At 40.3% G+C, this 21,268-nt stretch overlaps 1 protein-coding gene across 1 annotated transcript in view; it reads right to left on the bottom strand.

Moving 5' to 3' along the window:
* SPOCK2 (SPARC (osteonectin), cwcv and kazal like domains proteoglycan 2) overlaps positions 1-21,268 on the bottom strand; it is a 240,122-nt gene that overhangs the window by 44,809 nt on the left and 174,045 nt on the right. The window contains exon 3 of the mRNA XM_040362317.1: positions 5,730-5,775. Coding sequence (XP_040218251.1) covers positions 5,730-5,775 — 46 coding nt within the window. The remainder of the gene's footprint in view (positions 1-5,729; positions 5,776-21,268) is intronic.

The raw sequence follows: 21,268 nt of genomic DNA, 5'->3' as shown, positions 1-21,268 counted from the left end.
GTTACATTGTCCTGACTGCTGTACTCTATGCATGATATTGTATATTACATAGTGCTTCCTCCATGAATTCTGTGTTATACATTACATATCTCTGACCAATGTGTTTATTATCTCAGTAATTGCTGGTTATTAATTTTCATTTGTTTTATTGAAGTCATTCTTTAAGAAATACATAAAGTGTTAGCGCTCTATCTATAATATTTTTAGGTTTATGTACATTACTGATGCTCTCACTCATAGCACAGTAATTATATTTTCAGGATACAAGGACTGTGGGACATGTGTGTACTGTATACTATAAGTAAACTCATATTTTAATTAATCATGCCTCTTAAAGGATTGCTTTTTCAGTTTATACTAGCCCATTATGCTTGTACCTTGCAGGGGAAGAAAGAGGAAGTAAAACCCATCAGGGTTTACTTCCTCTTTAAACCAATGACCAAAATTCTGCATGATGTAGCCATTTCCAATTTTTGCCATGGCACATTATACATGTCCCACATTTATGCCCTCCGGGGTGTCCCTCTTTCTCAAGTTCTTATGTTTGGAGGTATGCAAACACAACTTGCAAGTTTAGCTACGGTCCCATCTGCATACAACAGTCACACACAAGCTACTGGACAGATTGCAGCCCATTAGTGTGTGCAAAATTAAGCTCATTACTTAATAAGATCTGTCACCTGAATTTCCAAAGCCATCCTCTACAGTCATTACTGCCTCATTCAGCTTTGGACTGGAACTTGCTCCCAGAATGCCCCCAGGAACAAGCACTATATTTGTAATTTTTTTTAGCTTTGCTAAAAACGTATTTAGGCATTCACTCACAGCCAAACTGACCACTGCTTGAAGCATGATAGAAAGAAAAAAAATAAGAAATAAAAATTGAAGTCCAGGCAGGTATAAAATACAAATGAATCCGGTTATGAATAAAAAATACAATGAAATATTCTGGGTTATTATCTCAAAGTATTTAAATAAAAGGGTCAGCATGACAACCAGGCCATGAGTTTTAGCAGAATGAGTTATCAAGGCAGTTTCCACATTCCTTTTAACCTCTTCCCCACCGCGCCATAGACAAAAGACGTCTACAGCGCGGTGGAGTTATTCTGGGAGGACGTCCCTGGGACGTCCTCCCAGAATCCTTCACTGGCGCGCCCTCGGAATCATCTGTGAGCGCCGGGTCTAGAAGACCCGGCGCATCACAGTAAATCGCCGCTGATAGCGGCGGTTTACCACGTGATCGCTCCGTCACTTGTAAACAAACCGGCGTCATGTCATGACGCCGGTTCCTCCCTCTTCTCTCTGTACCGATCGGTACAGTGTGAGAGGAGAGGGGGGAGAGCGGAAGCAGCAGCAGCTGCTGTGGCTGGATCTGTGACAAATGCAGTCACAGATCCAGCCATCCTTCCCTGCGCAATTCTCTGCAATAAAATCCATACTCTGCAATACCCCCATACCCTGCAATAACCCCCCATACACTGCAATAACCCCCCCATACGCTGCAATAGCCCACCCATACGCTGCAATAGCCCCCCCATACGCTGCAATAGCCCCCCCATACTCTGCAATAACCCCCCCATACCCTGCAATAACCCCCCCATACGCTGCAATAGCCCCCCCATACGCTGCAATAGCCCCCCCATACGCTGCAATAGCCCCCCCCATACGCTGCAATAGCCCCCCCCCATACGCTGCAATAACCCCCCCCATACGCTGCAATAACCCCCCCATACGCTGCAATAACCCCCCCATACTCTGCAATAACCCCCCCCCCATACTCTGCAATAACCCCCCATACTCTGTAATAACCCCCCATACTCTGCAATAACCCCCCCATACTCTGCAATACTGCCAATACTCCGCAATACCCCCAATACTCCGCAATACCCGCTAATATGACAGAAACAAGTTTTTTTTTTTTTTTTTACAGAATTGTCAGTGTTTTTTCTTTTTTAGCGCAAAAAATAAAAAACCCAGAGGCGATCAAATACCACCAAAAGAAAGCTCTATTTGTGGGGAAAAAAGGACAAAAATTTCAGATGGGCACAATGTTGTATGACTGAGTAATTGTCATTCAAATTGTGAGAGCACCGAAAGCTGAAAATTGGTCTGGTTAGGAAGGGGGTTTAAGTGCCCAGTGGTCAAGAGGTTAAGAACAATTGACATGTTCAAACTGCACACACACAAGTGAGCTCTCCTTCTCTAGTGGCTGAGATTGAATGGGTCAGAGCCGACACAAGGTGGTGAACACTTGTAGTGTTCATCCTGTCTTGCAAATGGCACGATGGAGGGGGGGGGGTCAAGGGGCCAGCATTTTTTTTGCAGAGGCCATGTTCCCCAACACTTACATAATTAATAGAAAGCAGGCGTGCTGGTATTTAATATTCAGGGGACTTGGAGTAGCATAGGGAGCTTTTTGTAAAAATTTGCTAAAGGTGAACTTGCATTTAACTGCAGTGCAGACAGCAGTGGCCCAGGACCAAAGGAATGGCTGAATAAAATGACGAAGCCTAGTGCAACAATACACAGATACTGTATTTTATTATTATACAGGATTTATATAGTCCTGAAGTTTACGCAGCGTTCGACAACTTGAGGATAGACAGTACAAATACAATACACTTTAATACAGTAGGAATCAGAGGGTCCTGATCATTAGAGCTTACAATCTAAGAGGGAGGGTCAAGAGATACAAGAGGTAATAACTGTGGGGTATGTACTGTTGGATAAAATAAATGTACAGTTGTTAGGTGTGGGTAGGATAGACTTCTCTGAAGAGATATGTTTTCAGGGATTGTCTGAAAGTAGACAAAGTGGGACATAGTTGGACAGATTGGGGTAGAGCATTCCAGAGAATAGGAGAGGTTTAGAAGACCTGGAGGCAAGAATGGGATGAGGTGACAAGGGAGCTAGAGAGCAGAGGACGATGTGGTTGGTATTTAGACACCAAGTTAGAGATGTAGCTGGGGCCAGGTTGTGTATGGCTTTGTAAGTTACTGTTAGTATCTTGAATTTAATTTGCTGGTTGAGTGGCAGCCAATGGAGGGATTGGCAGAGAGGGGTAGCAGATGCAGAGCGGTTTGTAAGGTGGATAAGCCTGGTAGCAGCATTCATGATGGACTGAAGGGGGGGATAGACTATTTTAAAGGTAAGCCCATGAGGAAGGAGTTGCAGTAATCAAGATGAGAGATGACCAGGGAGTGGGTTAGAAGCTTTGTGGTGACATTGGTTAGGAAGGGGCGTATCTTGGAGATGTTGCGGAGGTTAAAGCGGCAAGCTTTGGACAGCGATTGGATGTGGGGCCAAAAAGAGTCCAGGATTACACCTAGAACTTTGGCATGGGGGGACGGGTTGATAGTTGAGCCGTTGATTTTGACAGAAGAATCAGGGGAAGTGGCACGTGGGGGAGGAAATATCATGAGCTCGGTTTTGAATAGGTTGAGTTTGAAGAAGTGGTGCAATATCCATTTATATATAATATATACAGTTGTGCTCAAAGGTTTGCATACCCTGTCAGATATTGTGAAATTTTTGCATTATCATTAAAAATATGACTGATCATGCCAACAAACTGTATTTTATTTAAGGATAGCACATGAAGCAATGATCCTGTTTAAATAATAATGATAACAGAAATCACCCAAATGGCCATAATAAAAAAGTTTACATACCCTGGAATGTTTGGCCTTGGTACAGACACAGAAGGTGGCACACACAGGTTAAAATGGCAATTAAAGGTTCATTTCCCACATTTGTGGCTTTTTAAATCACAATTAGTGTCTATGTATAAATAGTCAATGAGTTTGTTAGCCTGCTTAGTGCATCCATGTGAGAGCTAAAACACAGGCATGAGGAGATAGAAAAGAACAGTCAAAAGACCTGCGTAACAAGGTAATGAAACTTTACAAAGATGGAAAAGGATATGAATATGCCAGTCAGTACTGTTCAATCACTTAATAAGAAGTGGAACATTTGGGGATTTCTTGATACCAAGCCATGGTCAGGTAGATCAAGAAAGATTTCAGCCACAACTGCCACAGGAACTGTTCGGGATACAAAGAAAAACCCACAGGTAACCTCAGGAGAAATACAGGCTACTCTGGAAAAAGATGGTGTGGTTGTTTTTAACCACTTAAGACCCGGACCAAAGTGCAGCTAAAGGACCTTGCCCCTTTTTGCGATTCGGTACTGCGTCGCCTTAACTGACAATTGCGCGGTCCTGCGACGTGGCTCCCAAACAAAATTGGCGTCCTTTTTTTCCCACAAATAGAGCTTTCTTTTGGTGGTATTTGATCACCTCTGCGGTTTTTATTTTTTTTCGCTATAAACAAAAATAGAGCGACAATTTAAAAAAAAATATTTTTTACTTTTTGCTATAATAAATATCCCCCAAAAATATATAAAAAAAAAATTTTTTCCTTAGTTTAGGCCGATACGTATTCTTCTTACTGTGGAAATGACAGTTGCAGTTTGGGAGTTAACCACAGGGGGCGCTGAAGGAGTTATGTTTCACCTAATGTGTGTTTACAACTGTAGGGGGTGTGGCTGTAGGAGTGACGTCATCGATTGTGTCCCCCTATAAAAGGAATGACACGATCGATGCAGCCGCCACAGTGAAGAACGGGGAAGCCGTGTTTACACGCGGCTCTCTCCGTTCTTTACCTCCGGGGACCGATCGTGGGACCCCAGCGGCGATCGGGTCCGCGGGGTCCGGTGGGCCCGGAGCTTCGGACCGGGTCGCAGGAGCACGCCCGCGACCGGGTACATGTACAGGACGTACCTGTATGTACATGTGCCCAGCCGTGCCATTCTGCTGACGTATATATGCAGGAGGCGGTCCTTAAGTGGTTAAGGAGCGCAATATGATGATACTTGAACAAAAAAGAGCTGTATGGTTAAGTTGCCAGAAAGACGCCTTTACTGTACAAGTTCCACAAAAAAGCCTGGTTACAATATGCCCAACAACACCCTGACATGCCTCATTGACTTTTTTTGTGGCTTTGGCGCAGTAAAGGCTTTCTTCTGGCACCTCAACCATAAAGCTCTTTTTTGTTCAAGTATTGTTGAATTGTGCACCTTAAAAACAACCACACCATTTTTTGGGGGAGCAGCCTGTATTTCTCGTGCGGTTACCTGTGGGGTTTTCTTTGTATCCTGGTCTTTTTACTGTTCTTTTCTACCTTCTCATGGCTCAGTGTCTAGCCTGCTTAGTGCATCCATGTGAGAGCTAACAAACTCATTGACTATTTATACACAGACACCAATTGGGATTAAAAAGCCACAATATTGGGAAATTAAACTTAAATTGACATTTTAACCTATGTGTGCACCACATTTTGTGTCTGTACCAAGGCCAAACATTCCAGGGTATGGAATGGGCAATTTGGGTGATTTCTGTTATTATGATTTTAAAAGGATCCAAACAACTATGTGATACTAAATGGCTTCCTTAAATAAAATATATTTATTTAGCATGATCAGTCATATTTTCAATATTAATGCCAAAATGTCACAATTTCTGCCAGGGTATGCACACTTTTGAGCAGGACTGTAAATTACAACTGTGTATTTAGGCTGCTTACTAGGAGTTCAATTTCAAAGTTCAAGAAAATGGGGTGAACAAACAGTGATCTGGCTGCTTTACAGTGTCACCATGATATCACAAAGATTTCCATATACCTGTTTTTAGGAAGGAAAAGATGTGTGATGTTTTGTGGCATTTATATTACCTTCATCTCCTGCTTGGTTGTCCTCCCAACTCTTGATGTAGTCATCCTAACAAAACAAAAAAAAATAGTGGATTGAAGTCAGTGGTAATAAAATTATAGTTACTTGTAATTTGATTTACAGATAGAAGATATTTTGTTTTGGTGAGTTATATTTTTGTCCCTCCAAGCTATATTCTAAAGGTAATCCCCTATTGATATCTGGTCCATTTTAAGCATGAAGTCAAGCATTAAACTTAAATATAAACCCAGAAATAGTGAAAACTGAAAAAAAACTAAAAAGGTACCTGGCTCTCCTACTTCTGTTTTGCAGTTCTGATTGATCAGCCCAGTCATAACGGTGATGACCAGTCAAAACTATTCTTCTCTGTTTTGGCAGTCCAACGAAAGAAACGGAAGAACAGCACAGTTTCAAACCCCAAAACAGGTACATCGGGCTGTGTAGATGATGAAACTGTATCATCACCCACTGAGATACTGTAAGTGCAGCAGTGACTTGAGAGGGGGGTGTGGTTGTAAATTTTAGAGAGCCGTTAGATAATTGTTTTGAAAAAGGTGATCTTACACTCTATCTACACATATTTAAATATGTCCCAGAGCAGTTGGCTGCACCAAACCACAGTTGTATGTTTTTTTATGCCGATTCCTGCGTGCAGTGCTGCTCTATATAAATGTTTGTTGCCTCAATAATTTATATTATTGATCTCCATGCACAGATTGGATGTTCAGGATAAAACAATAACAAGCACAGTGAAAAAGTAACTGCATAGCAATCTGGCATATGTGCCTCAACAATGGACAAATTAAATATTTTCTGCAGATCTTGCATGCTTCTACAAGAGTTGTATCTTGAAAAGGGCCAACCTGTCCCCAACCAACGTTCCATGGTTTATTTTGTACTTATTCTTTCTTTATCATTATCCACAATATATTATACACAGATATCTTATAACATCACAGGCCACCCTCCATAACAACACAACCCCCTCCCCAAAAGGACCCCCTCTCCACATTCCTAATAATAGCCTACATGTTTGCTTATCAAATCTACATCTAACATCAGACCTATTAAAATTCCACCAATGTTCTCTATGTTCCAAAAAATACATAAATACATCAGCAGAATCTTTGTGCAAATGTAATAATTATTCCATTAAACATGAATAGTCTACTTTTGTGATCCATTCTTTTATAGTAGGAATATCCTGTGAACGCCCTTTCACTGCCTTAAGAAAATTAGGGATTGATAGTCTCCCAAACCATGCCACCAAAATATTTGTTATGTAAAAGGGAAGTCCATGGTTCCATGGGCCTTCTCATTCCTGTTATTTTCTAAATATTTTTAATTTCTGTATTCTTGGTCAGTTATACCATATACAGTATGTGCAAATGTTCCCTGAGAATTAAATCCCCTCCAACACAAAGGTTATATTTCTGGATGGAGCCTATGGCGTTGCATACCATCTTGCCAACAATTTTCCATGGTTTATAACTCCATCATCAATTTAGTGTAATCCTCAATGCAGCCTAAATTTATGTCTTGTTTTATCAAATGTATGTTTAGGATTTAAAAGTATTTTGCCTGTGTCCACTTGTACTGTTCATTTATTGAGCCCTTATTCTAATATTTAAGTCTAGAGACCTCTCGTGTCCTCATACCCTTCTTCCTGGTGACCTAACTGCATCCGTCTTATCCACCATATATTGCAAAGTAAACTCCCCAGGGAAGGAATGTCTGGTTCTTTACAAATGTTATGCAGAGGACAGTACCCAAACAGGAAGAAAAACAACATCAACTTGGTATGAAATGTTTGCCTTTATCCTGGTATTTCACTTTTTTGATTGAGCGTCTATTCAGACCTGTGCTCATTTGTGTCCTCAGTAAGAAGTGACTTTTAATAAATGTCAGATGCTCAATAAAAAATTGTTCAACTCTGTTAGGAATTATGATGAAAGGCTAGAACATGAGAAAATAGGATCTGTGATAGAAGCTAGAGGTGACAAAATGTCTACTTATAAATACAAAAGAAATGTAATAGCACTATCACACCGAGATGCAGCAGATGGAACTGACATTGTAATTGTTCCTAAATAACAGTACACTGCTCATTACATTTATGCAGCAGATCACTGGCGACTTTACATCTGCTTCTATATATTCCAAGTCTCATTTTGATTGGTTATTCTGTATGCACTTGAACTTTATTTCATATGTATTTCTAAGAGAACAGGTAGAAAATGTCTGTGATAAAATGGAATATTTGATGAGTAATCCACACAGTGGCACTAACATACTGAATAGGCTGTGATAACCAACAGCTCGGCTCTATTTCATCTGCTTTTTACAAGTCAGTCCCAGGACCTCATAGCTGTTTAAAATATTAAGGCATAAAGGGAAACTCTTGTCTTTTTACAGTTTTTCTACATATTTATAAGAGCAAAATTATATTAAAGTAATTAGCATTTGTGTTGTATTTATAAATCCCAAACAGTTTTACTGGTGTCTACATGGCAGTATATCAGTGATAGAGCTCCATCTCTAATCCCACCCTCAGAACCAGTATAGAATAAAAGAACAAGGAGCTATGATATGCTCATTTTTTTTCCTAATACCGCTTGCTGCCACTAAATTAAAGTACATTCCTACCTCTTCCTCAGTGCAGCGTCTGCCTGGGTTTAGCCCCTCCCAGGTGCAGCCCAGTTCTCAGGCCTCTCGAACACAGCAGCAAAAAAATAAAGTTTTTTAGTGATCTGAACACAGGTGCATTGTTGGAACAATGTGCAAGGATCAGTTTTACAGCAATGACTACAGAGCCGTAAAATAAAAACAGAACATTTTCCATTTAAGTGCAGTACTCTTTTGGAAGCTGATGTTGCCTCTCTATATTGCAGTAGTGTGCCTGGCAAAAATGTCACACTTCCATGGAAGATTCAGCCTGTTTTAAGGATGCACTAAATAGAAGAGTTGACCTTGACCTAAAGAAATCTTTCCAGACAGCGGGTAAAGCATGCAGGCCAGCCATCGCCCTTACCTCAGAAGCCAACACTATCTGTGTCTGGACCCAAAATATTGAAAATGCACTTAATCAAGACATACCCAAAGAAGACATCATTCAATCTCTCAGTGAATTTAAAATTACAACAGGCGTCATTGGAGTGGTGGCAATTGACACCACGCCAATGCACTACTCAATCACTACCAAAATGGTACAGTGGCTAAAAAAAAAACCTTTCTTTGGGAAGAAACTAGAGACAGACATCTCCAAGGTCACAGGTGGACAACTGCAAGACTAAAGATTGAGGTGCACAAAGTCCTTATCAAGTAGATTTCAACAAGCTAGATGCAGAGATTCCCAAAAATTTTTACAGAGTAAAGATTTAAAAAGATAATGAAAAAGCACACAAGCATCCCATTGAAATCTCAGAAGCAAAAATCCCCTACTGTTTGCCAAGATCCTTTGAAATTAGGATTATTCAGGGTTTTTCCTCTATTCCTGTTCTGATGATAACTCATAATTTGGGATTTTTCTTTGCTATCAATGCACTGTGGTTTGCATGCTACCGTTACATCACTTTGAAGATGTGAATGGGTTTTTACTGTTTTTGTGTATAATATGTAAATATATTTTCAAGCCATATTTGCCTATTACATATTAAGGCTCATCTCCTGTATCTATGCAAGTCAATAGCAGTCGCCTGAATCACTACAACATCCTTTTTTCTAAACAGGCAAACAACATACTTTGTAAGGCTAACCAAACTCATCCAAAACATTCACTAAACAGGAATGCTATTTACATCCCCCGATGTTAAGATGACCACCAAATGAAGGATTTACAAATCTGTATTTTTTAGACAATATCTAAAAATATGAAGCAACTAAAAGTCTAAAAGCTATAATGAAAGTTACTTTAAATTCAATATATGCTTTGCCTGATAAAGAACAAAGCAACAGGCTTCCTATAATGCCTGACCCCTACCTGTAAATGCCAGCCTTCCCACCACCCCTACCGATGCATTTGCTGCCCAGATTGAGGGGAAACCTCAGCTACTTCAGGATATGCTGCAGGTTAAAGTGAATCTGTTACGATTCCTGCACATAATATCTTAAAATGTATACTAAGTGAAGACAATATCTGACACAGTGAGGTTGATTTACTAAAGGCAAATATAGTGTGCACTGCAAGTGCACTTGGATCTGAAGGGAAGCTTTGCTGATTTCTATCATCCAATCATGGTCAAGCAAAAATGCTGTTTTTTTTGTTTTATTTTCCTTGCATGTGATTGAGTATTCTGTGCTACTTCACTTCAAGCTTTACCTCATTTACTAAGCTCTGGAGCAAGTGCACTTGCAGTGCACAGTATATTTGCCTTTATTAAATCAACCCCACAGGCTTACTGGAAGCTAATAATAACCTTTTTGCACATTAGCATGAGCACAGAGGTAACCTGAAAGAAATTCAGAAAATGTGGGCTATTTGGATGGCAGAATCTTCTACTTACTGTCCATTAGACACAACTCTGACTTGATTTCAAACAGTGGCTCTTATGGGGCAGATCCACAGAGAGAGTACGCCGGCGTATCTACTGATACGCCGGCGTACTTTCAAATTTCCCACGTCGTATCGTTGTTTTGAATCCTCAAAACAAGATACGACGGCATCTGGGTTAGATCCGACAGGCGTACGCCTTCCGATCTAAGATGCAATTCTTCGGCGTCCGCTGGGTGGCGTTCCTGTCGTTTTCCGCATCCAGTATGCAAATTAGCTATTTCCGACGATCCACAAACGTACGAGTGGCCGTCGCATTCTTTTACGTCGTCTCTAGTCGGCTTTTTCCGGGGTATAGTTAAAGCTGCTGTTTCGTGGCGTATAGTTAGACCTGCTATGTTAAGTATGGCCGTCGTTCCCACGTTTAATCAGAATTTTTTTTTCGTTTGCGTAAGTCGTCCGTGAATCGCGGGATGGACGTAATTTACGTCCAAGTCAAAACAATGACGTCCTTGCGACATCATTTAGCGCAATGCACGGCGGGAAATTTAGGGATGGCGCATGCGCAGTTCGTTCGGCGCGGGGACGTGCTTCATTTAAATGAAACGCGCCCCCCTACTCGCCGATTTGAATTAGGCGCCGTTACGCCGCGAGAGATACACTACGCCTACGGCGCAAATGCTTTGTGGATTCAAAGCTGCCAAAAGTAAGTTACAGCGGCGTAGCGTATCTCACATATGCTGCGCCCATCTAATTGTATGTGGATCTGCCCCTATGTGTTCAAGTCAGGTGTACTCAAACTACAGGGTCATATACTCATTGTGATCTATTATGTCTAAGACCTCGTACACACGATAGGTTAACCAGAGGACAACGGTCTGATGGACCGTTTTCATCGGTCCAAACCGATCGTGTGTAGGCCCCATAGGTTATTTAACCTTAGGTTAAAAAAAAGCCAACTTGCTTTAAAATGAACCTATGGATTCCTAACCGATGGGAAAAAAACGTTCGTTAGTAGGCACGTCCATCGGTTAAAAATCCATGCATGCTCAGAATCAAGTCGACGCATGCTTGGAAGCATTGAACTTCGTTTTTTCAGCACGTCGTTGTGTTTTACGTCACCGCGTTCTGACACGATCGTTTTTTTAACTGATGGTGTGTAGGCATGACGGACCATCAGTCAGCTTCATAGGTTAACCTAGGACAACGGTCCTTCAGACCATTGTCCTCTGGTTAACCTATCGTGTGTACGAGGCCTTAGGGTACTATTAAGATCCAAATATCTATATTTGAGAGGGCAAGTAACACTTCTGGTTTAGTTTTTTTTTTCCATAGATTCTCAAACAATTATATTCTAATTATATGGGCGTTGCTAATTATTTTGCACTTATTCCTGCAAACAGTCTGTAATTAGGTTTCTCATTTCCTTTGTCTTTACCAATATGATAACATTCATATGTCTATATCAATACTAATAAAACTCTTCTATTAAAAAATTGAATATAGGGGCCAAAAAATACTCGACCTCTAAAACAGTAGGAGTTATTACAACATGGTTTACTATTATTATAAGAGTAAGCATCTTTACATGTATGTTATGGAATAGGCCTGTTCATATATTTTCTTTCTGCCTTGTTCTGGGAAAACTAGATTCCAAATTCAGGGATAGTACATAGGGTTTGTAGCATTTATGGAGCTCACAGAACATAAGAATCATAAAACTGTGTAACACTTATAAATACAAGGGCTCCTTCAGCAATCACACTGAACACATAGCAGCGGGTGTGTGATGGGAGGAACAGTGCTGCTGCGCCAATTTTTTTCTTTGTTGAAATTTCACAAGTGACTTTTCATTCTGTTATATTCACTGCAGCTGCATTGCAATGCAGTAGTGTGCATTGCAACATGCTGTGTTAAAATAAAAGTACTGCTTGCTTTACTGTTCTCAGTACATACCACTGCAACAAACTGACTTCATAGCAAACAAGGTATGTTGCCTTGTCTTTGTGTTGGCACTGCACTGGGCAAGCCCAACATAAATGGTGAAAAGGGCCCTAAGAAATGTATGTAGATGTTCCCATTTTGTTTATTAGGGACTGTTCACACCAGAACCGTACAGTGCACATGCAGTATTCTCGTGTGATTCTTGTGCAGTGCAATTTTGCAGCCCATTCATTTGAATGGACTGCAAATTGCAAAAAAATTTGGGAAAAGTATTGCATGGACTAATTTTAAAAACGTGCCCCACCAAACTGCATGGTACTGCAGTACCTTGCAATCTGGTGATCGTAAATGCACTGTGTTTGCGATCTACTATTTGGGGTACTGTTAATACATTAGCAAATGCAGTGCGATCCCAAGTGGTGCAGGAAACGTGCACAGAACATACCTTTCCGTACTGCGTTCTGGTGTGGCGTTTAGAGGGAGAAAACTACACTGCATGTAATGCCTTGTACCCACGGTCGGACTTTTGACCATGCAAAAGTCCGGCTTGAGTCTGTCGGAAATGTACAACAGAAAGATAGAGAAAAGGTGCTCTATCTAAGGTCCGTCAGACTTCCGAGAAAAAAGTCCGATGGAGGCTACACACGGCCGGGCTTTCCACAACTGGCTTTTTTTCCCTCGGAAAGTCTGGCCGTGTGTACGAGGCATTAGCCTATTTATCCATGCACACATAGGCATTTGAAGGAGTTTAGAGTCAGGAAAAAAACACTGCCAGGGTGTCCAGGAGCGATTTGGCAGAAAAAATGCTTAACGTGTGTAAACATGTCTAAACACACAGAAATGCTAGGCACATTAAGTGCTCCAATGTTAATTAATTTTGATGGTCTGAATAAATTATTTTTTTGGCCATTGAAATAAATTAATTTCCAAGCATTTGATGTGCCTAAATTCTTTACATGTGTTTACAAGTGTCAAGCATTTTTTCTGCCAAAACGCTACTGCCAGGAGCAAAGAAGTCTAGGAGAGATGGCAAATCATCCAGTGTGCATGAGGCCTACGTCTGTTTGTCACTCTCCATAATGCTGTTCTTTTAATAACAGTCCATGTAGCATTTTAGCACGTGCCCAATCTTGTTACTGCACTAGCTACATAGTTAAACACCAGTAGGGTCATAGCTTTCTAGCAAGATAGACTATTGATTGGCCACAGAACAGCTGTTACAATGTCAGCCCATTCATCCATAAAATATTGCTTACTCTCTAGGGATCTATAAGTACACACTGAATTTTATTTAGCAAATTAAAACAAACTATAGTGCATGTTTTTTTGCTTTTATACCTTCTAGTCGGGTTATAACTACACTGTGTATTTTGATTGGTTCCCAGTGTTCTTATATGTGTTTTGTGTTTAAAAAGCTTGTTCTATCTGCTCTTTTATAGGCTTAGACTGTTGGATAATAAAAAACAAAACAAAAAAAAATTGTTTTTATAGCCACGCAGTGGCTGGAAAAATCAGCATTTAATCTGTCCACGTGCAGTTGTATTTAAAAAAAAGAAAAAAAAAAGATTCACATTTATCTAAGCTCTCCATCATGTACTCACTTGTTCTTCGTCTACATCTGCATTGGGTTGTACATTATATTATTATGAATACTTGCAGCGGTTAAACATACCATCTTCACAAGTCTATTTTTTGTATCCTGCCCTCTCATAGGACATTTTGGACGATCATGCTTGCAGTTGTTATGTGACATATCTAGGAACCCCTTTAATACTGGAAGCTATTTGCATGTGATTTAGTATTGTTGGCTGGGCTGTAGTTCTGACAGTCAAATATAAGTGATGCAATCTTTTTGGCAGACTCAAGAGACTCTTGAAGTATTAACTAGCGTACCTATAAGCTATAGGCTAAGAGGACCAGCAAAGTAGATGTGTACTACATAGCAGGAAGCAAAAAATATTCCTGCAATGACAACATATTAATAGTTAGTGGGTAAAATAAGTATTGAACATGACACCATTTTTCTAGGTAAATATATTTCTAAAGGTGCTGTTGACATAAACATTTTCACTGACCACGCCGTTAACAACCGATGCATAAAGAAGCCAAAACAAATAAGTTCAGAAATTAAGTTATGTGTAATAAAATGCAATGACAAAGGGAAAAAGTATTGAACACATGAAAAAAGAGAGGTGCAAAAAGGCATGGACAGCCAAGACACCAGCTGAAATCTATTAGTAATTAGAAAGTAATCCTGCCCCTTGTCAGTGCAAATTAATATCAACTTGTTCAGTCTCAACTGATGGCCTATAAAAGAGTGTCTCATACCAAGGTGTCACACAAAAAACATCTTGTGATGGGTAAAATTAAAGAGCTCTCTAAAGACCATTGCAACCTTATTGTTGCAAAACATACTGATGGCATTGGTTACAGAAAGATTTCTAGACGTCTGAATGTGCCAGTGAGCACTGTTGAGGCCATAATCTGGAAGTGGAAAGAACAAAATTTCACCATAAACCGGCCATGACCAGGTGTTCCTCACAAGATCTCTCACAGAAGGAATTATCAGAATAGTTGCACAAGAGCCAAGGACCACTTGGGGAGAGCTTCAGAAAGACCTGACATTAGCAGGTACAATTGTTTCAAAGAAAACAAAAAGTAATGTACTCAACCACCATGGCATTTATGAATGCTCACCACGCAAGCCTCCATTGCTGAAGAAAAAACATGTTGAAACTCATTTAAAGGGGGGCAAGAGTGTCCCCAAGGAGAGGACGACTGCTTCTCAAGACCAAGAGGTCGGGGGGAGGTGGAAGAGGGGTAGGGGGGTAGGTAAGACCGGTATAATTTTGCATATTTGCAAATTTCGGGTTACACATATAGCTGTTGGTTTAAGAAATGAGGAGATCTTTATAATGCATAACAGGAATTTGTTAGTTGATTTAGGTAAGCTAGAAAAAAAAAAAATTTAGAGGTTAAGTTTATGACATACAACGTAAGAGGATTAACCACTTGGGATCCGCCTGCCGTCAATTGACGGCTACAGTGCGGATCCCAAAAGCCAATAGGACGTCAATTGGCGTCCGCCCCTTTGGGCGGTCCCCGCGCGCGCTCCAGAGCGCACAGCGGGGAAAATCTGTGTTGGCCGTGTCCCTTGGACATTTCTAGTAAAAAATAAATAAAAAATTAATAATTCTGTCCCCTATTTTGTAAGCGCTATAACTTTTGCGCAAACCAGTCGCTTATTGCGTTTTTTTTTACCAAAAATATGTAGAAGAATACGTATCGGCCTAAACTGAGAACATTTTTTTTTTTTTTAATTGGGATATTTATTATAGCAAGAAGTAAAAAATATTGTATTTTTTTCCAAATTGTCACACTTTTTTGTTTATAGCGCAAAAAATAAAAACCGCACAGGCGATCAAATACCACCAAAAGAAAGCTCTACTTGTGGGGAAAAAAGGACGTCAATTTTGTTTGGGAGCCACGTCGCACGACTGCTCAATTGTTAGTTAAAGCGACGCAGTGCCGAAAGCTGAAATTTCACCTGGGCAGGAGGGGGGTATATGTGCCCAGTAAGCAAGTGGTTAAATGCCCCCCAAAAAATACATATGGTACTGAGGGAGTTGGAAAGGTATAGTGCTGAGATACATTTTTTTACAGGAAACACATCTTTCCCTTGATTTGAATATCAGATTGTATTCACGAGCCATCCCAGTCTGGTATTATGGGGATTCCCCAAATAAAAGGGCAAAGGGCAAAAGGAGTTGCTATCGGTATAGGGAAAAATCTTAGTTTCGAATTAGAAGACAGAAAAGTGGACCCAGAAGGCCGTTTCTTGTTCCTAAAAAGGGACCCTACAGGGAATTAGGTATACGATAGTTAATATATACTGCCCTAATAAAAATCCCCAGAAATACCTAAAAGGGATCTTAGAAGCCTTAGTGGACTTCAAACAAGGATACTTGATTGTGGCAGGAGACTTTAATTTTTCAATGGATTGTGGTCTTGACAGTACGTCTGGTGCACCGACGAGAGGAGGTAAACAATTAAGATTGATTAAAAAAAAAATGTACATGCACCAGCTCGTAGACATATGGCGAATAGCCCACCCTAGTAAAAGGGACTATACATTCCATTCGTCTGTGCACGACACGTATACAAGACTAGACTATATTTTGGTTGATCATGCAATTTTGGAGTATGTAGGAGAAACGGTTATAGAAACAACAACAATCTTGGACCATGCCCCTGTAACACTAAAAATGTGATTTCCAGATAAGGGAAAAAGGAAAGGGACATGGAAGTTAAATGAAGAACTTCTAGAGGATGAAGAAGTGGGCAAGAAACTAGCAGTTGAAATAGAATTTTTTTTTAATATCAATGATACTTCAGATGTTACAAGGGCTACGATCTGGGAAGCCCACAAGGTGTATATTAGAGGAAAATTAATATCAATAGGAGCAGGGGAAAAAAAACAAAGGGAAACGGTTAATAAGGGAACTACATGACCTGGAACAGTTACACAAAATACACTTAGGCCCCGTACACACGGACGGACAATCCGCTGAAAACGGTCCGCCCGGAGATTTCTGTCTAATGGTTGTACACACCATCAGACAGAAATCCGCGCGTAAACAATAAGCAGGGCGTGGCCGCACCGTCGCCGCGACTATGACGCGGTGACGTGGGCGGCCTTGAAGTTCAAAGCTTCCACGCATGCGTCGAATCAGTACGACGCATGCGAGGGATGGCGGTCGGTCGGACGTGTCCGGTGAGTCTGTACAGATGACCGAACACGTCCGACGGACAGGTTTCCAGCGGGTAGATTTCTTAGCATGCTAAGAAATTTTGATCCGCTGGAAACTGTCCGACACGCCAGACAATTGTCCGTCGGACAAATATCAGCGGATAGATCCGGTCGTGTGTACGGGGCCTTAGGGGAATATACCAGAGGTTGATGATACAGAGAAATCAACTAGGGGAACTAATGGAGGCAGAAACTAGACAAGTTTTAAAAAATGTGGCTAAAGAAAGATATAGGTAGGGAAATAAGCCCGGAATGTATCTAGCAAAAATCGCAAGGGGAAAAAAACCTTAAATTATATAGAAAAGATAAAAAATGGAAAAGGTGAAATGAAATATAAGACAACTGAAATTGCAAAGATTTTTAAAGAATACTATAGTGAATTATATTCAATCAGAAATAAAGAAACAAGGCAGGAGGAGAAGAATAGGAAACTTAAAATACAACAATACTGTCTAGAAGTAAACCTACCAAAGATAACATTTGATAATATAGAGTTCAATAACACAAGAAGAAATAAACAATGCCCTAAAAAATATACCGGGGGAGAAAAGTCCAGGCCCAGATGGCTATACGATAAAATATTATAAAGATTTCAGGACCAATTAGTACCAGCACTATGCACCTATTTCAATAAAATAGGAGAAAAAAAGGAAATTAGAAAATAATCACTCTTAGCAGATATTACAATCATACCAAAAGTAGGGAAAGATAAATCCATCTGTTCCAGTTATCGCCCTATTGCGTTATTAAACGCTGATGTAAAACTGTATGCAAAAATACTGGCGGCAAGACTAAAAAAACTGATGCCTGATATAATTAATGTAGACCAAGTAGGTTTTGTTCCAGGCCGGGAGGGTAGGGACATAAATTATATAGTATAAGAACAATGCTACTCATGCGTAGGGATCAAAAGAAAAAAAAAACAACCTTGCTCATGTCAATTGATGCTGAGAAAGCATTTGACAGAGTAGACTGGGGGTTTATGATGGATACGTTACGAAGTATAGGGTTGGGCCCAAGATTCATGAGATGATTGACAATCTATATAAACATCCCATGGCAAGGGTTAAAGTGAATGGAAGTATGTCGTCAGCCTTTGAGATGTTCAATGGAACAAGACAAGGCTGTCCGCTTTTACCACTCCTATATGTTGGAAAAAATTAGGAAAATAGATATAGGAGGAGTTAGAATTGGAGAAGAACATAAGGTCGCCGCTTTTGCGGACAACATACTTCTATACATAACTAAGCCAAGGATATCTCTACCAAATGTAATAAAAGAATTGAAGGACTATGCAAAATATAGAGGAAAACTTGGACAGCCGCACTCCAAAAAACTTTCCTTTTATTAAAACTGGTCACAAAAAATACATGCCACAGCAAAAATTAGAACAGAAGCTGACGCGTTTCACACCGTTACCCAGTGCTTAATCATAGCTATGAGTTTTATTAAAAGGAACGTTTTTTGGAGTACGGCTGTCCAAGTTTTCCTCTATATTTTGCATCACCATTGCATTGCCGGCACCCATGGTTTGGATCCAGTGAGAAGGCTCTTTGGTTCATCTGAGCGGTTTCTCTTTCCTCTAAATTGAAGGACTATGGTGAGCTCACAAACTTTAAGATAAACCCCACAAAAACAACAATATTAAATATAGGAATAGAAAGGAAAGAGGAAACAGCTCTACAACAGGAATTCCCGTTTTCCTGGGAGTCAGAAGCACTAACATAGCTAGGAATCAAATTAACTCCTACTATAGATAAAATATACCATGCCAATTATATTCCATTATTGAATAAAGTAAAAGAAGATATAAAAAAACTAACTATCGAGGACACCTATCTTGTGGATGGGAAGAATACATTTACTTAAAATGGTGATCCTACCAAAACTTCTATACAAATTCCAAATGCTCCCGATAGAAATACCTCAATGTTTTTTTAAAACCATGAAAACAATCATTCTGAAATATATCTGGCAGAACAAAAAACCTAGAGTAAGCAGTGGGCTCCTATCTAGGAAAAAAAAGAAAGGAGGCTTGGCGGTGCCTGATATTAAAAGATACTACACGGCAGTAATAGTTGCAAGATTGGTGGAATGGGCAAACACAAATACAAATAAGAGATGGGTAAAAATGGAAAACATGTTGCACAAGACACAGTTAGGGAAAAATATTTGGATACCACCTAAAAATAGAACACTTTATTCTGACACACACAAGTTAACTAAAACTGTTTTAAAAGTATGGGGTAGATTATATAGACGGGAAAAGTGGGAGTATAAATCCCCACTAATTCCATTGTCGGGAACAAGCTTTTTCACCCCAGGTAATGGGACACGGATGGGAAGATATATGAGAAAGGTATAAATATATAATGGCACAAGGGCAAATTAGGACCAGACTAGATTTAATAACAATGCACGGGTGGCAGCAGGTAAGCGAGTGGGAGTACTTACAACTTAAGCACTTAGGGCCAGATTCATGTACAATTCCGGCGGCGTAACGTATCCCATTTACGTTACACCGCCGCAAGTTTTCAGCGCAAGTGCAAGCGCAAGTGCTTCCGGCGGCGTAGCGTAAATCCGTCCGGCGCAAGCCCGCCTAATTCAAATGGGGCGTGTATCATTTAAATTAGGCGCATTCCCATGCCGAACGTACTGCGCATGCTCCATTTTGTAATTTCCCGCCGTGCTTTGCGCGAAATGACGTCGCACCAACGTAATTTTTCAAACGGCGACGTGCGTTACGTCCTTTCCTATTCCCGGACGACTTACGCCAAAAAAAAAAATTTGACGCGGGAACGACGGCCATACTTTAACATGGCTAGTCTAAATATAAGCCATTGAAATAGCATCTGTAACTTTACGACGGGAAAAGCCGGCGTAAGAGAATGCGACGAGCGCACGTAGCTTCGTGGATCGCCGTAAACAGCTAATTAGCATACCCGACGCGGAAAACGACGCAAACTCCACCCAGCGGGCGCCGAAGTATTACATCCTAAGATCCTGTCGGATCTTACCCAAATGCCGTCGTATCTTGGTTTGAGGATTCAAGCTAAAGATACGACGTGGGAAATTTGAAAATACGCCGGCGTATCAGTAGATACGCCGGCGTATTTCATCTGTGAATCTGGTCCTTAGTGAGCACAATCTCTCAACCAATTAGAGAGGAGAAAACCCTAAATCCAATTGAAAAAATATGCAATCTTAAAATGCCTATGAAACATGGAATCTCTCAAATGTATGATATACTAACAGAGCTAGAAGGAAGTGGGGATTTACCTTACATAAGAAAATGGGAACAAGACTTAACAACAAAATTAGAAGAAAAGCAAATGATAGAAGCAGTTTATAACTATGCAACAGATATTGCTACTATTGAAGCTAACTATAAGTGTTTGGTAAGATGGCACCTGGCCCCGGAAAGAATCAATAAAATTCAGCCAAGTAGATCTCCCCAGTGTTGGAGGGAATGTAAACAAACGGGAACAACAATACATATCTGGTGGGAGTGCCCAAAAATAAAAGAGTACTGGTTTAGTATATTAGAGTACATTGAGGTTATAACCGGGAAAAGATCCCGCAAAATGCCTGGAATGTGTTATTTCATGGAAACAATAAAACTAAGAAACAATATCAAGAAACTTGGGTCCCTCCCCTGCTCAATGCGGCAAAGGCCCTGATCCCAAAAAAAAATGGCTCCAAGTGGGGAAGCCATCTATAAAAGAATGGATGCAGAGGGTAGATTATATATCTGAGATGGAGTACCTCTGTAGCAGAGAGCAGGGAACGGAGGAAAGACATTGATTAATTTGGAAGAAATGGCATAAGTTTAAGCAAACAGAGAACTACGCAGTAGCCATGATAGCAACGGAAGTGACCGAAATAAGTGTTAATGTCGAAAATACCAGATCTTAAAGGGGGGGGGGGGGAATAGGTTGTTTTGTTAGAATTTTCTTTTTTTTCTATGCATTTTGTACTGTATGTGAAAACATTCTTAAAATAAAGCAAAGATTCGAAAAAGAAATACAAAATAAATAAAAAATAAACTCATTTAAAGTTTGCTGCACAACATCTAGACAAGCCTGTGAAATACTGGGAAAATATAGTCTGGTCAGATGAGACCAAAATTGAACACTTTGGATGCCATAATAAACCCCATGTTTGGAGGTCAAACGGCACTGCACATCACCCCCAAAACACCATATCAACAGTGAAGTTTGGAGGTGGGAACATCATGGCGTGGGGCTGTTTTTTAGCATACGGTACTGGCAAACTTCATATCATCGAGGGAAGGATTA

This window comes from Rana temporaria, chromosome 8 (genome assembly GCF_905171775.1).
Source record: "Rana temporaria chromosome 8, aRanTem1.1, whole genome shotgun sequence".
Lineage (NCBI taxonomy): Eukaryota > Metazoa > Chordata > Amphibia > Anura > Ranidae > Rana > Rana temporaria.
This window is presented reverse-complemented; position numbering and strand designations above follow the sequence as displayed.